Below are 17,027 nucleotides of genomic sequence, written 5' to 3' on the forward strand. Positions count from 1 at the left end.
TGTGTGTGTGTGTGTGTGTGTGTGAGGAGTTTGGGGGGCTCTGCTTATTAATGATCTTATTTAGAAGAAATGTCGATCATTTGGCCATAAAGTGCATTAGAACTGTCTATGGTACAAGAAGCAGAATTACAGTGAAGACTGACTTTCGACAGACCACTGAAAATGTGGCAAATCATGTTTTCTTTCATTTTTCTTTTTGTCTTTCCTTTTGGAATGTCTGAGGTTGTTTGTAAATATTATATTTTCAGTCTCAGTTCATATTTCCAGTCCATATTTGGAATTTAACTGGCAAAACCAAACCTTTATTAAGATTATGTTCTTTGTGGTAAAAATAACATGTTTAAATAAATATTTTACAACTGGAAAATGTATTTGAACAGTAACATTAAAATACTCACAGTAACAGGTAACCAGGATAAAGACCAATACCTTTTTAATGAACACACATACAAATATCACTCATTATTTTAATCATTAAATCTGTAAGACATCATCCAAAAAAAAAAGAAAGACCACAAATACACACTAAAGACCCAGCCACAGTGTTTTGAGAAACATATTTTTGGGCTTTTCCTATTTACAGGCATCGGTATCAGGGACATGTCACTTTTTCTGCTTTTGCAGAGGGAGGAAGACTTCAATTTAAGTATCAAAGAGCTGCATCTGACCTACACATTTTGTCATTTAAAACATCAGAATCAGGGGTTTAGACTGATGCCAACTGAGACTATATTTATTCCAGATTAAAATAAAGGCCTTACACCTTCGCAGTTCATGTGCTGCAAATGAATTAAACACAGATACAATTAAAAAGTAACGTTTATATATGGAAGGCACAAAAACTCTATTTTCTGTGTATTAACCATAGAACAAGCTCTAGCTACCTCTGAATTTCTTTTGATATGTTGCCACGATCACACACTTGGCTTACAAAGGACTAGTTTGAGCAGACGAAAAAACACTGCTGAATATCTTTTATCCTTAGTTAAATTAACTAAACAAATTTTACTTATTGCACCATAAAATCATATTGCATAGGTTATATGCTGTTAACCAGCCCCTTTTTTGCCCAGCCTAATATGTTTTTTTGTTTTTTCTTTTTAAAAAAGATAACTTTAAAAATCATACATATTCTAAAACAACTAACAAGCACCAGGTGTTTCAAAGATGAGCAATGCTTAGATGAAGGCAAACAATTTTAAGTGCATTGTGCACTCATGGTAAATGCTGTATAATCTGCTTAGACTCCAACCACCTGAGAATGATATACTTAATGTGTAGTTTCCAAAAAAAAAAAAAAGTTGGAAAAAAATTGTGCTCCATCTGAGAAATTAGTACCAAAAATCTCAACAGGTCCAACTCATTTCAAAAGGTCCTGTGGTTTCCTCTAAGTAAAAGTCTTCAGCACTCCTGATTCCCACTGCACGTGGAATATACATCAGCTCTGGACAGGAACAGCTTGCCACTGGGACACACACAGACCTCAAACATGTTGTAGAGCCCGTGAGATTCTCCTGATGTTCTAGCTTTGCCCAGAGTCAAATGGGGCAACCGAACAGACTGAGCTTCTAAGACCTACAGCATAACACAGAAAACATGCAACAGTGAATGAGGGCTAAGGTGTTATGCTGGAGTTGCCAAATCAAATTCCTCAACACACGATCAGCAGCTTGTTCTTCAGTGAATGAAAGTATATTTGCTCAAAATGTAATCTAAGATAGGTGTCAGGGCAACTACAGAATCTAATCTGAGGTATACTGTTAAAATAGGTCAACACTTTTTTTCATTTATCACATATTTTGCAAATATCTGAATTTTTTCTAGTTCACTTAATTGGTTCAATGGAAACCTAACACACACAATTTCGTAGTGTAAAGGTGGATGTGTGCTACACCTCAATTTCTTTTGCTTCTCTAAAACACAAAAGGGATCGTTGTTTTAAATGTAGTTTACAAATCAATCACAAGCTTCTTAGGCACCCAAAAGGTTGGCCCTGATATGGTAATAGTCCCAAAACACATAATTACGTTACACGTCCCTACCTGTTATAACAATGCCACTATTATTAACGGAGCAGATACATTAAATCTGTGCAATCACATATTCAGTAAACAATTTACTGAAATCATAAATTCATTATAAATATAATTAGGCAATGACTCACAGCGTAGTTGATTGATTAAAAGTTTTTTTTTTTTATGTAAAATGAAATACACAAAACTATTCACTTACAAGACCCTCAGTCGAGTGCAAAACAATGTCCAGACTTGAGTAAGCCTCTACATTCCCAGTCAGTGCTTTCACATGAACTCCTTTAGGGGCTTCCATACTCAAAAAACGTGTTGGAGACTCCAGCCTTAGAGAAACAATGACGTTACAGTGAATAGGATCAGATTTCAGACACGAGGTGGCAGCAAAACACTGAATATGGCAAGTCAACAACAACTGATAGCAGTTTAATTACTATGTCAAAAATTAATTTAAAAAAATACATTTTTACAGATATCATGGCATGTGTAGTTATGCAGCAAAAACTTTCATGAAAAAATAATGATTTTTCAGAAGGAAAAGCTTTCTTTAACACTTTATACTACAGCCTGTGTTTTAGAGGGTTCTTGTACTAACAGTGTATTTTCCCTGTACTTACCTTGTAAGCTATGCCATAAACTAACTTGATTCTTATAAAGAAGTTACATTGTAAGTACAAGGAAAGTTCACTCTTAAACATGGGCTGTATTATAAAGTAATACCTAGTATTCTTCACAAGTCTTTGGAGCAAGATTTTGCAGGATGGTCAATTTGTATCATTTAGCACTCTCCTGTTACTCATACCTGCAGCACTGCAGTTTGTGTATTCACTACCACTCCTACATTTTGCCCCTCTCACATGTCTCACACCACAATTAAAGACTATTACGCACAATCCACTGCAATCCTCATAAAGTTTTTGTAGATTATGACAGTGGTGATAAGTGCCAATATTCTAAATTACATAAAAACCTAATAATCATCATAATGTGTCATAATTTGGGCAGCAGTTTGCACTATGCTAATATGGGGGTTATGCTTAAATTAGCCATTAGCTACATTAACCTCATAGCTCCAGCCAGAACTAGAATAAATAAACTCCTGACACTAGCAACAGTAAATAAATATTAACACAGAAATATCTGTTTAAAAGCCAGAATTTATCAAAATATCAAAATATTCTTTAAAGGGCAGAGAAATTTGCTTTCAGCTGTGAATTTTAGAGAAGTCAAAGCGGTCCTTGTCATCCCCCGCATGCCCACCATTGATTAATGCCCTGCTGGCAGCCCCCCATTATTGTCTCCAGTAAAATACAAAACAAAAAACTAAACTCAGTACCACTGCTACATTCATATTGGGCAAAATAATAATAATAAAATAAAAAATGCTGCAAAAATAATATAAAAATTACAGACCCCCACTCTGCAGAGAATCTGCACTCAAATCTACCTTCGGATCTATAGTTTGATCCAAATTTGTCTCTCAGACTCTCACCTAAGTTCTTTCAAAGGCTCAGCTTTGACCAGAGGAGTTTCAACAGAGTGCTCGAAAAGGGCTCCTTCAGGACCTATAGAAAACATGTATACTTTCCATTACTGAGATATAAGAACATGAACTAATCAAAATACTAATAACAATAATACCTGGCACTGCATGCTCAAACCCCTAAATGTAAGTTAGTGTCACTATCCCAAATAAGAATAGCAGCGATAGTTAACCACTGCTTCATAACAAAAATATTACCCAAAAATATAAAGAAATACAGGTGAGAAGGAGAATTAAATGTGTTGAAACATGTCTGATTTAAACCAGGATTTGAAAGGAGTTTTTTTTTTGACTGAACTGTAACATGATAAGTCTGAATCACTCATACAATCTATGCTCCAGCTCGTTCCATCAGCATAGTACAGAATAGAGCTCCAGCATTTCAGACAATACAGATCCACTGATACAAAAACCTAGGACTGGAGGGGGGCTTTATACCCCTTTAATCTATGCTTAGCATTGGGCACGCTGACCTTAAGCTTATGTGCAGATGTCCTAGAACTTCCTGTTTTTGCTTGGGTTTCTATGGAGATTACACAAGCTGAGTGCACACAGCTGAAACCCTTTCCACAGTTTGAGGGAGTAGAATTCACTCATAGAAGGGGTGTGTACAAACGTTTTCTATATCATGAATAAACATGGTGGTTTATAGTGTGGAATGGGACCCTTCACCTAAAGGCTAACAGTTAGCATAAGTAATTTAAGTCATAAATGGCTGATCAATGAAATGTTTTCTTTTCACTGCACAACACAGTGTACATTGTAGTATCCGTCCGTGTAATAAATGACTTGGATCACTGCTGTATTTATTGATATTTATTTCTTCCTGATATTTAGAGTTGAATAGTAATAAAACAAAAATTAAACCGCTAGTTCGCTAGCATCTCTCATGTTGATAGATAATGTTAGTTTGTAGTATTGTGTGTGAAGCATGGGATGCCATTTCACTGTTTAGCCTTGTGGTCTTGCTAAAGGCTTTCTTTGGCTATTTAATTTAAGTATAGAAACAGCTAAGAACCTCAGGGCTGTTTAGATGCTGTGGAAGTGCTGATGTATTATGCATGTCATGGTGTGTCATGAAATATTAGACGAATATTGTTAAAGCCAGGGGCTTTTGTATATAAAATTCACCTAACATTTAGCTAGTGTGTGAACAGGATTGACATAAATTAAAAATTAACAAAAAATTTAAAAAAATCCACACATACATTAGATATTTTTTCCATTGTTAGTGATAGCTTACAAAAGATACTGAACAGTGCTGGTAAAACTGCATAATATAAGTACAGATCCGTATTTCCAGTGGCAAAGTGAAAAAAAAAAACACTTGGAAAAATTCTTCTATTTTAGGGTGAACCCACAGCTGACACTTTCAATAGCAGCTTGTTTAATCTCCATAAAAAACTATTGATCCCCATATAATAGGTCCCTACAATCCACATGCTCAAGGTTAACTGTCACCAAATGGGTATAAAGGCCCTTAGCATCAGGCTTTGGAGCTGTGGAACTGCTAATGGACCATTATTCCATTACCTTTGGGATGAGTTGGATTGATATTGTGATCCACAACTCACCATCGAACATCAGTACCTGACTTTCTAATGTTTTTCTTAAAATCAGACACTCCCTTTAATATTCCTGCTTCTAGTGTAAAACCATCCCAGATGAGCTGAATCTAGTGACCCCAGAATAATAACAGACACGATCCATGACTAATTGTGGTCCACAGTAAGGGGCTGTCTGCTCAAGCTGAACAGAGAGGAGAGGAGGGGAGGCAAGTAGAACAGAAGGTCTGTAAATGGTTGTGTTATAATGAAATAATATCCAAAGGGAATGCAGTTATTGGAATAATTTCAGAATATGTGGGAATAAAGAATGGATCTAAATAGAAACTAGGGATTGAGTTAACTTAATTCTGCAGAAAACCCAGAACCAGAATTGTACCATGCCGTATCTGCTCAACATTTACTGTGAGGCTAATGTGACTTTGTGTTTTATTAATGTGGGCACACAAGGTCACCAATGAGCTGCTATACTTTATTGTCACAAGTTTCTGGACACCTGCTCATCCACCAGTTCCTCTGATTCAAGGGTATTATTAAGAAACTTGTTCCTCTGTAGCCTCTAAATGTATTCACTTTTAAATAATTATAAATATAATAATGACAGAAAAAATGTCTGTGGCCAAAATGCATCAGTACCTGTAACTCTGAGTTTGCCCGTTCCCACAACAGCTTCTTTGGCATCGGCGTAGAACAGAGACTTATCAGTCATAGAGCTGATGGTCAAGTGCTGCCCAAAGCCTTTAGCGTGTTCTGGACCTGAGAGGCAAAGCAGGAAAAAAAAAGGTAGCGTCATCATTCACAATTTAATAGAACCAAATATGATTATACACTATATGGACAAGTTCCTGGACATCTGCTACTCCAACATTTCTTTTCAAAGCTAATTTAGTTTTTACCCCTTTGCTGCACTCCTACTATTCTGGGAAGTCTTTACATTAGATGCTGGAACATTTCTCTGAAGACTTAATGCCTTTTAGCCACATGGACATTAGCCAGGTCAGGTACTGATGTGGAATTAATAATAATGGATTAAACAACCACTCTCTGTTTTACATGGAACTTTTTCACTCTAGAGAACAAAACCAAATACTGAAGGGTTCTTGTCCTGTTCTAGCTGACATCAGGCATTGAGCATGGTAACCACATGCTCATGTGACCTATCCAGATGGTCTCTCTTTTTTTTTTTCTTTGATCAATGCTTCTGTAGAGAGATTGTATAAACTGTGCTCACCCATTCCCTTGTAGCTGAAATTACCAATTAAAAGGGATTTACACATGAATATGTTTATATAAATGAATCTAAGTTTAGTTTCTACATGAATCTATGTTTTAGTGAGATTAGGTGCTTTATGTTTGACTGTGGCTTTGTCTTTGTAAGTAAACACTGAAAAATCCACCGGCCTTGAACTTCATCTGGAGTCACCTCAGGCCAGTCCAGTCATTAGAATATCCCACAATGGATCATTGACAGTGTCTGTATATTACGAATCATAATACCTCATTGTCCAGTGTCACAGTTTCATTAATTAAGTCATTTGTCCCTCATATAATTATAGGCCTTCTGTCTTTCAGTACAGGTGTACTCCTATTCAGTTCTCTCAGCTTAAAGGCCTTCGGTCTCATAAATAGACCAGTTTGAACCTAATGGTCAGAGCAAAGGACAGGGTAATAGAAAATCCGAATGGTGACCGGTGGCAAAATATGAAATAGGAGACAAGCCAAGAACATTCTTCAAGGTGGATAAAGTTCTGGCTTGGGGAAATTTTTAGCAGGAGTCACATTGGAACAGGATACTTGTGCATTCCATCAGGGACACATGAACAGAGACAGCAGAAAGAAGAACAGAAAGCAGGGAACGTTAATAGGCTGCACCCATAGATACCAGTGACATACCTACAGAAAGACTTCCTGTTACATCACCGTTGGCATTGCGGGCATTGAGAGTCACATTATCAGCAGAGTGTACAAACAGAGCTGAGTCCTACAAGAAAGCAGTAGATTCAGTGAAAATCTGAGCAATTGATGCATATTTTAAAGACATTTCAAGAGCCAATACTATTAGTTACATATGGTTCATTAAGACTCAACAACAATAACAGACCAATTTGAATCCATTGTTTTGTGTTTTAATTGCAAACGTTTGATGACATGCATAATATAATAAATATTTAATCTACATTAATGATTTTGTTACATAAATCCACACATAACGAGTGAACCTCTGGGCAATAGGAAAATAGAGGATATGGACCCAATATTTTGCTCATACATTCATTCATTCATTGTCTGTAAGCGCTTATCCAGTTCAGGGTCGCCGTGGATCCGGAGCCTACCCGGAATCACTGGGCACAATGCAGGAATACACCCTGAAGGGGGTGCCAGTCCTTCACAATGCAGCACACACTGACACATTCATTCACACACTCACATTTATGGACACTTTTGAGTCGCCAATCCACCTTTCAACGTGTGTTTTTGGACCGTGGGAGGAAAACCGAAGCACCCGGAGGAAACCCACGTGGACACGGGGAGCACACACCACACTCCTCACAGACAGTCACCCAGAGGAAACCCACGCAGACACGGGGAGAACCCACCACACTCCTCACAGACAGTCACCCGGAGGAAACCCACGCAGACACACGGAGAACACACCACACTCCTCACAGACAGTCACCCGGAGGAAACCCACGCAGACACGGAGAACACACCACACTCCTCACAGACAGTCACCCGGAGGAAACCCACGCAGACACAGGGAGAACACACCACACTCCTCACAGACAGTCACCTGGTGGAAACACACGCAGACACAGGGAGAACACACCACACTCCTCACAGACAGTCACCCGGAGGAAACCTACGCAGACACAGGGAGAACACACCACACTCCTCACAGATAGTCACCCAGAGGAAACCCACGTAGACACAGGGAGAACACACCAGGGGTTTAAAAAAAAAGCAGAGTGAGCACATTAGACCAAACATTGAACACAGGCAAAAATAAACATTCCAAAATGCTACAAATCAGTAAACTGTCCAATTTGATGACGTGAAGAATGAAAAGGACTGGCATAGTCTTTTTTCTAAGCAGTAAAGAAAGGTAATTCCACATAGCTACTTTGATTTCTGCCTAGGATTAGGCCTAGTCATGACAACACAGCATTTTGAATTGTGATTTTCCATTGAAGGGAGGATATAGTCCAGGACTAAGCTTAATTCATTTCTGGGAAACCACCTCTGAATAGTTTAGCACACTCATGTAGGATTACTAGCCGCGTCCACACAAACCCACACATCAATTACAAAGAATGAGAAACTACCAGCAATCTCCAGAAACAAAAATCTTTCCAAACATGACCACAGCAGGAAATAACATATTTGCACATACATTTGTAGCATGCTCTTATCTTGGAGTGACTTCAGATTAGTTCAGTTATGTACTGTACGGAACCTTTCCAAAGCACGCTTACTTGTGCATTGTTTAGTTCCTGTCTGAACTGGGAATCAGACCCTAGTTTGCCATGTAAACTGCAGCCATGTTTCCTCCTTTGTTATGTAGAAACACCCTCAAACCCAACAAACTGAGTTATTTCCACCAGAAGAGCACATAAGGGCAAAGATATTATGCTCGTAGTAGCGCTGCCACATGATTATATTAGTAACGGATTCATTTTAACAGTGCAAACATTATTACCATATGATTAAAATAATTTAAAATACTTTAATTATGATTATGCAAATTGGTCATTTATCATTTTGTGTTGTTGTTCATTTGTTTAAAAAGAGTACTCATGACAGCATTCTGTATGCATGATTTGTGAGGGGGTGAATGGGCTGCATACCTCTCTGGAGTCGATCTCCTGAGCGTAAAGCGGAAAGAGGAATTCAGATTCGCCATCCAGCCTCACCCCATCTTCTGTAACCTGAAGATATCCCATGCCATTCTACAGACAAAAAGAACACCCTGCTGTTGGCACAAAACCTCATATCTCCAAAATGTTACTTTCAGACATGGGTAATATATATTTAATATTTATAACCTGTTTAGATTTTATAGCTTTTTTAAAAATAAATTTTTTTTTTTTATTTTTTGTTGTTCATTGTTCATATTTTCCAAAGTCTGTTTATGACAAAAAAAGAAATAAATACTATTCCTGGATCTGTTGTATTTGTGTACAACATGTATTTATTCATTCATTGTCTGCCCATTCAGTTCAGGGTCATGGTGGGTCCAGAGCCTACCCGGAATCACTGGGCACAAGATAGGAACATACCCTAGAGGGGGCACCAATCCTTCACAGGGCGACACACACACACACATTCACACACATATGGACACTTTTGAGTCGCCAATCCACCTACCAACATGTGTTTTTGGACCGTGGGAGGCAACCCACATGGACACAGGGAGAACACACCAAACTCCTCACAGACAGTCACCCAGAGCAGGACTTGAACCAACAACCTCCAGGTCACATATATATATATATATATATATTAAAATGGAAGTAAACACATATAGCAAATTCAGTATCTAGTGAAAAGCCTCTTACCACATTGAACCACATCACTCTCAAGATCCAGATGGTTAAGCCAAGGTTCACCACCAGGATGATGATGAGGAGCAGCACAAACAAATAAAGGCAGCGCTTTCTCCAGCCATAGATTCCAATTTTATATATGTACTCAGTAACAGTGGATGGGACTCCAGAATCTTCTGTAGTGGAAATATACTGTTCACGCACCATCTGAAGAGAAATATAAAACACAAAATATACAAAGCCTTTATAATAAACTGAAAAAACTACACTTTATTCTTAAGGAGACATTATTCAAATAACAAGTTTGTTGTTAAGTTTTTTAAATTACGATAAAATGTAATAAACATTTTAAAGGATAATGCAACATTCAGAGTCAGAGATTATATGCTCTTTTGAACAAATACACATTCTTCTTCTTATTATTAACATTTACTTTCGGCTGCTCCCGTCCGGGGTTGCCACAGCGAATCAACTGGCCAGTCCTTCACAGGGCGACACACACTCACACATTCACTCACTCGCTCACACCTATGTCTACCTACCAACGTGTGCTTTTTGGACCATGGGATGAAACCGAAGCACCCAGAGGAAACCCACACAGACACAGGGAGAACACACCAAACTCTTCACTCTGAGCAGGGCTCCAACCCACATCCAGGACCCTGGAGCTGTGTGACAGACACTACCTGTTGTGCCACTGTGCTGCCCCATTATTAAATTATCCAGTTCAGGGTCGTGGTGGGGCCAGAGCCTACCTGGAATCATTGGGCCCAAGGTGGGAATACACCCTGGAGGGGGCGCCAGTTCACAGGGCAACACAGACACACACACACACACACATTCACTCACATCTACGGACACTTTTGAGTCGCCAATCCACCTACCAACATGTGTTTTTGGACTGTGGGAGGAAACTGGAGCACCCAGAGGAAACCCACACAGACACAGGGAGAACACACCACACTCCTCAGAGACAGTCACCCGGAGCAGGAATCGAACCCACAACCTCCAGGCCTCTGGAGCTGTGCGACTGAAACACTACCTGCTGCGCCACTATACTGCCTCAACTAAACATAAAACTATATAATAAATGGTCCACATGTAGCTACAGGGATATGCTCACACATACTTTAAGTTTGTTCTGAAGCATTTTCTGCCATAGCTTTACACAATCCAATATAGTTCAAATATATTATTCAAAATAATTTTAAACAATTTCTAATGGTCAATTCATTAATGATTATTTACATGGTGTAAAGGCCAGCTGGTGTTTACAACAAATTAAAACCCAAAATGTATCTGAAGGATTGGATCTAACAGTAAAATGGAAATGTCCGTTTTTATTTTATGTACAATAGGCCACAACCTATCCATTGCCCTGCATACTTTGTTAGCCCTCTTTCATCCTGTTCTTCAGTGATCACAACCACCACAGGACCCACTATTTTTAGAGGGTAGATTATTCTGAGCACTTTAGTGACTGATGTTGTGGCGGTGGTGTTTTAGTGTGTGTTGTCCTAGTACAAGTGCATCAGCCACAGCAATGTGGATGCAGTTCTTAAATACTCCTGGTATTCACTGCTGGTCTGAAATTAGTATCCAAACAAAAATATCTGGCCAACAGTATCCCATGAGCAGTGTCCTCTGACCTCTGATGAAGGACTAGAGGACATCCAACACAAACTGCTCAATGACAGATGAGCTACTGTCTCTGACTTTACATATAAATGGTGGACCGACGAGGTAGGTACACAAGGGGAGATGCCACCAGTGTCATTGCAGTGCAGAGAATGGTCATCCACCCCATGGGTCCTATAGGGGTTCTTATTTACAGCCAATCTATCCAGTTGGTAAACACACTGAATGGGATAATCTACTTTTATGAATCCATTGTCTGTGTGTGTGTGTGTGTGTGTGTGTGTGTGTGTGTGTTTGCCTGCAAATAAATGGGGTCTAATCACTCTTTAACCATAAACATGTTTTTGTTCATCCTTCTTTCAGAAGACATAATTCTCTTGACAGCAACAGATGCTTTATCAGTGCTCCTCTAAAACACAAACAAACTCTCCAGAAAGTCTATGTTTGAAGACTTGTTCTTTAGATTATACTGAAGGTGGAATGACAAACTAGGCACAGTGGATAAAACCAGAACTTTCCGGCTATCCTAGACAACAAAGGAAACAAGGCACACTGGCCCTAGTTGATATGGAATATCTCCCCTAACCAGAAATCAACCTCCCCCACACACCCCTAAGTACCCATTAGTGATGAATGCTTTCTGTTTCACATTAAATCAACACAAGAAAAGTGAGATCATAATCAATAGAACCCACAGGGTTCTTATGTAACATGATAACATATATACTGTATTTATATTTGTTTAATGTATTATAATTCATTCATTCATTTAATGTCTGTAACCCTTATCCAGTTCAGGGTCACGGTGCAGCTGGAGTCTACCCGGAATCATTGGGGGTAGAACACACACTGGAGGGGGCACCAGTCCTTCAAAGGGCAACACACAGTCACTCACACCTACGGACACTTTTGAGTCGTCAGTCCACCTGCCAACATGTTATTTTGGACCGTGGGAGGAAACTGGAGCACCCAGAGGAAACCCATACAGACACAGGGAGAACACACCACACTCCTCACAGACAGTCATCCGGAGGAAACCCATGCAGATACATGGAGAACACACCACACTCCTCAAAGACAGTCACCCGGAAGAAACCCACACAGACACGGGAAGAACACACCACACTCCTCACAGACAGTCACCCGGAGGAAACCCACAGAGACACGGGGAGAACACACCACACTCCTCACAGACAGTCACCCAGAGCAGGACTTGAACCCACAACCTCCAGGACCCTGAAGCTGTGTGACTGCGACACCACCTGCTGCGCCACCATGCCACCTGTTATAATTTCGTAGTTCTAAAAAGTAAATTCAGCTACATTAAGGTGTGGACACTGCTGTGTCTGATCCACTAGTACCAGTGCGACACACGCTAACACGTTGCCACCCTTCAGTGTCACTGCAGAGCTGAGAATTATGAACCACCCAGAAAATACCTGCTCTGTGGTGGTCCTGCCATGGTCCAGACCATTGAAAAACAGGGTAGAAGAGGGCTAACAAAGTATGTGCAGTAACATGTAATTGTAGAACCAAACAGTGCACATGTAAGGTCAATGGAGCTGATAAAATGCACCATATTTGTATAAACAAGGAGGCCATCTTAATGCCTAACATGTGCAGGTTCAGTTATGTGCAAATACTTGTTTAAAAGTAAATAAACTAAAATGCACATGAGATTAAGGTCACCTTGCCCAGTACCAAATGTTGTCCAGAGAGGTATATAGCCCTCAGACAATTTGCTGCTTCATTTTCTGGAGTAATGAATCACCCTACAATGCATCGGAGATAAGCCGAAGTCATTATTGTGATGCAAAAATTATCATCTAAAATAAACACCTGGCCACAATAATGGTTCCGTGGCTTAATGCACTCAAATACTTACAGAAATATATCTAAAATTCATATTTGTTAATTCATTTAACGTTAAAGAATGAACCAGCCTAATGTTGTTACTCTACATTTATGAGTGGTGTATGTCATGTCCTCTGTTCTCATTGGCTGCCTGCACTGAGCCGTATTTATAAGACGTCCTGGTTGAAACACTTAGCAAAATCATTCAAAACAGGCTCTGGTTTCCATACATGGACTTTGGAGAGAAGAGTGAATGGTGCAATCTGGAACAGTAACAGTGTTTACACTATATCAAGCTATAAATTAAAAAGGGAAGTGTAGATTGTTTTTGCCTGACATGGGCCATCAAACTCCTATGAGCCATAAAAACAGAAATTCTCAAGTCTGAGATAAATACACAGCAGTGTAGATGGAAAAAAGGGGGGGGAACTTCTAAGCTTCAATTTCAGACCAACCAAACCCTTAGCAACTCATCCAAACATTCCTTGGTTTTGGACTTTGTGGTCTGATTCTCAGTTTTTCCTAAAGTTCTTCTGTATGCCTTAATAGCCAGATCCACCCCTTGTATGTGGAAACAAATCCAAATAATGAAATCAGCATGAAAAAATACCTTAGAGAATCATGAGCTTGTTAAAGATTCTTGGGCCAACTTGAAGATACACCCTCTAACATACTTCTACTCTCTCTCTCTCTCTCTCTCTCTTTCTCCTTCTCTCTCTCTCTCTCTCTCTCTCTCTCTCTCTCTCTCTCTCTCTCTCTCTCTCACTCATTGGACTCTTTTCCATTTAATCCTCCCTCCTGACATTTCTCCCTTTCTCCTTCCTTCCATCTTAGCTGCCAAAACAAGAAATTACCACAGCCTTACTACACGCTGTCTTCCTAAACTGCTGGGGCCTGACATTAATTGAGATTCCAGGCTCCTTGTGGTGTCAGTGTTTGACCTGATCAAATACCAAGAGAGCTGCTTGTGAAGCTTTCATTGGTTTGATATTACTGGCCTCCATATGGAGCCGCTGGAGGAAACAGTGTTATGAGAGGGGAAAACAGCCCTCAGAGGAGTTCAGAGAAAGTACCGGTGCAGAAGAGCGAAGCAGAGGGTAAACGACAAGCTCCACCAACATTTTCCCCCTCTCGGGCTAATCACGCTGTCTGCATAACTCCACTGCACCGTAATGCCTCGGCTTCTCTAAAAATAGGCCCTGGGTCTGTGCTCCTAATTTTAAAGAGAACCGAAGAACACTGGGGGATAAGAGTTTACCATAATGCACATGGAAACAGACAAACTAAAAAGTATACAGAATCGGTGTGGCATCTTTGATCTATGGCACGTCTACAGTAGTTTAACCAAAAACATGCTGCTTTGGCTTTCCAGATATGATAGTAAAGTTTTCCAGTGGAGGATAGAAGACAAATCCTAGCACAACTACACACACTCCCCAAAAATATAGGTTCCTTAATAATGGTTCATAGTTTAGATCTTAAGCTGAAGACCTGGAATACAACTTGTAGATCTTGTGGAGGTCCTCAAACTGTAGTTAAAGTTTTAAAATGTTTTTTGACACTTTGCAATGTTTCTTTAGTTTAAGTGTCCACTGAAATGCTTTTTTAAAGAAAGCAAAAGTCTAAAGAAAACTCCAAAGAATGACGCAAAGTCTCGTCCACTCTTGGATCTGACACAAACACCAACAAGTGCTATTTTGGGCAGAGACATTTAAAAATACTTGGATTTTTTTCAATAGTCTTTATATATATAGAGAGAGAAATATATCAGCAATCCTAAGTGGAATCAGTAGAGAAAAAGAGAAGAGTTGCTTACCCTTGCTGCTGGGCTGTGCACTGACACACAGCCCACCCCTCTCTACAGCAGTGGAAACACAGCTTCTGTGTGGCAGCGGCAGCAGAAACACTGAAGTCCTCTCACTCTTCTGTCTGTCAAGCACTCAACAGCTGCCTCTAATAAATCTGACTCTGGATCAGCCCCAGATATTCGTCACGAGGAGAGACGTGCCCCCACTTCTGCCTCTCAGCACCCCACCCCTCTCTTCAATACCCAATCAGCCCCTTATAGCTGTAGACCAGCCCAATCCTTGATGGTTATTAGGTGGTGTTACAGGCAGTGATATCCTCAAAACAAGGTGGTTCCTCCACTGGACAGAAACATAGAGGGTGAATAAAGAACAGTCTGATTTCAGAGTGAGATATCTGCTGCTGTATTGGCTCAAATATACAGTGACTCACTCTCTAAGCATGAGTTCTGCTCCAGCAACTGAAGTTAGTGCTTCTCTAATAAGCTGGTTTAGTGCTGGTCTTTTTAGACAAGAACAAAAAGGATAGCCCACTGGGAAAGACACCCAATGACAGACCATTCTAAATTCAAAGGGGATATTAATAGAAATGTGTGTGAGGGGGGCAGGGAGTGGTACTAGTAGTGAAAGCAGTAATAGTTTGCTCTGAGCTGGTTGTTATGTCCATGCCATCTTAGTGGTCTTTCTTTCTCATCTAGGACTAGTCTGAAGCATCTTTCAAAACCCTGAATAATTTTTATAAATTTTACTATCAATGAGAATAGAAAAATAGTAGAGGCTACTGCACAGATACATATAACTTCAGAAGAAACAACGAACATAGCTGCGACAACATTAAAGAAATTACTTCTCTGCATTTAAAACCACCAATGGTCGTGAACACACAATAGTGAGCAATTCCTTCTTACACACTGGGATCAGTGAACAAACACACACAATCGGAGCAGCAGGTTGCCAACCATCTCGCACAAGTGGAGCAGTTTGGGGGTTAGGGGCCTTGCTCAAGGGCACTTCAGCCATGGATAATTATTTTTCCTACCACTCCTGGGAATTTAACAGGCAAACGGTCAGTCTCAAGCTCGCTTCCCTAACCTAAAGGCCACAGCTGCCCCAAAACATTCAGCATGTCTCATTTGAGACAGGTATGTGACCCAAATATGAAGTGGCAAAATATATACTACACAACTAGTAGTGGCAGAAGCATACAAAAAGCCATAGAGGGCTTGCTGTCTCACAAAGTCTGTAAATACATGTCAATGTCATCACCTATGCAAGAGCATTAGAATGAATGGAAATGTCAGCTAGCTGTATCCTGAGTTCTCAGAATGGATATTTAAAAAAAAAAAGTGATCATTGAAAATCTCATAAAAAAGCAGTCTCAAACAGCTGAAGTCTCTCAGAGTGGAGCGAATGAGATATGGAGCCTGAAAGCTGGACTTTGCAGGGTTTTTAATAACATGATGGCAGCAGGAAAGACTGCACATCTGTCAAAACCAGCAGTCATAGAGAGCATCCTGGGGCACTTTTTCCAGTCAAGCTGGAGGTGGTGCTGTGCAATGACAAGTGCAACAGCTGACAGCATCCATCAAAGCCTGACCCCATACCCTTTCCTTTCTGCACGCCATGAGCACCAGGCCTGGGGGCTGCAGGGACAATCGAGAGTCTTGGCTCAAGCTGTAGTTTTCTTTATTGTCTATAAGTCATATGGACAGAGCTCAAAGCCCTGAGAAATTCATCAAAAACCAGCAGAAGCCTGTAGCTACATCCAACAGATACATACTGCATTCTTAATGAGCTTCAATTTAGAGCAGGACAGAGGACAAGATATATGTCCTCTAATACATACACGTCAAACATATGCACATTACATTGCAGCATGCTGAATTAAAGATGGGGATAATGTCACCTTGAATTCAGGCTCCTTCACAGCATTTAATAGCATTTAAACTCAATTAAAATAGCATGAACTTTTAACTTTTACATTTTTCCTATCACTGATCCAGTACCGACTAACAGGCTAGTGTAATTATACAAAACATTTTCAAACT

General features: G+C 39.9%; 1 protein-coding gene across 1 annotated transcript; it reads right to left on the reverse strand.

The window, feature by feature from the left end:
* Positions 1 to 486: 486 nt before the first annotated feature.
* sgcg (sarcoglycan, gamma) lies at positions 487 to 15,112 on the reverse strand. The gene is made up of 8 exons (XM_066686343.1): positions 14,991 to 15,112; positions 9,695 to 9,889; positions 8,984 to 9,085; positions 7,032 to 7,119; positions 5,775 to 5,894; positions 3,523 to 3,595; positions 2,233 to 2,356; positions 487 to 1,575 (listed from the first exon to the last, which is right to left on the reverse strand). Exons 2-8 carry the CDS (start codon positions 9,887 to 9,889, stop codon positions 1,402 to 1,404), a joined length of 876 nt encoding a protein of 291 aa, XP_066542440.1. The 5' UTR covers positions 14,991 to 15,112; the 3' UTR covers positions 487 to 1,401.
* Between the last annotated feature and the right edge of the window lie 1,915 nt (positions 15,113 to 17,027).

Source organism: Hoplias malabaricus, chromosome 1, assembly GCF_029633855.1.
Source record: "Hoplias malabaricus isolate fHopMal1 chromosome 1, fHopMal1.hap1, whole genome shotgun sequence".
Classification (NCBI taxonomy): Eukaryota; Metazoa; Chordata; class Actinopteri; order Characiformes; family Erythrinidae; genus Hoplias; species Hoplias malabaricus.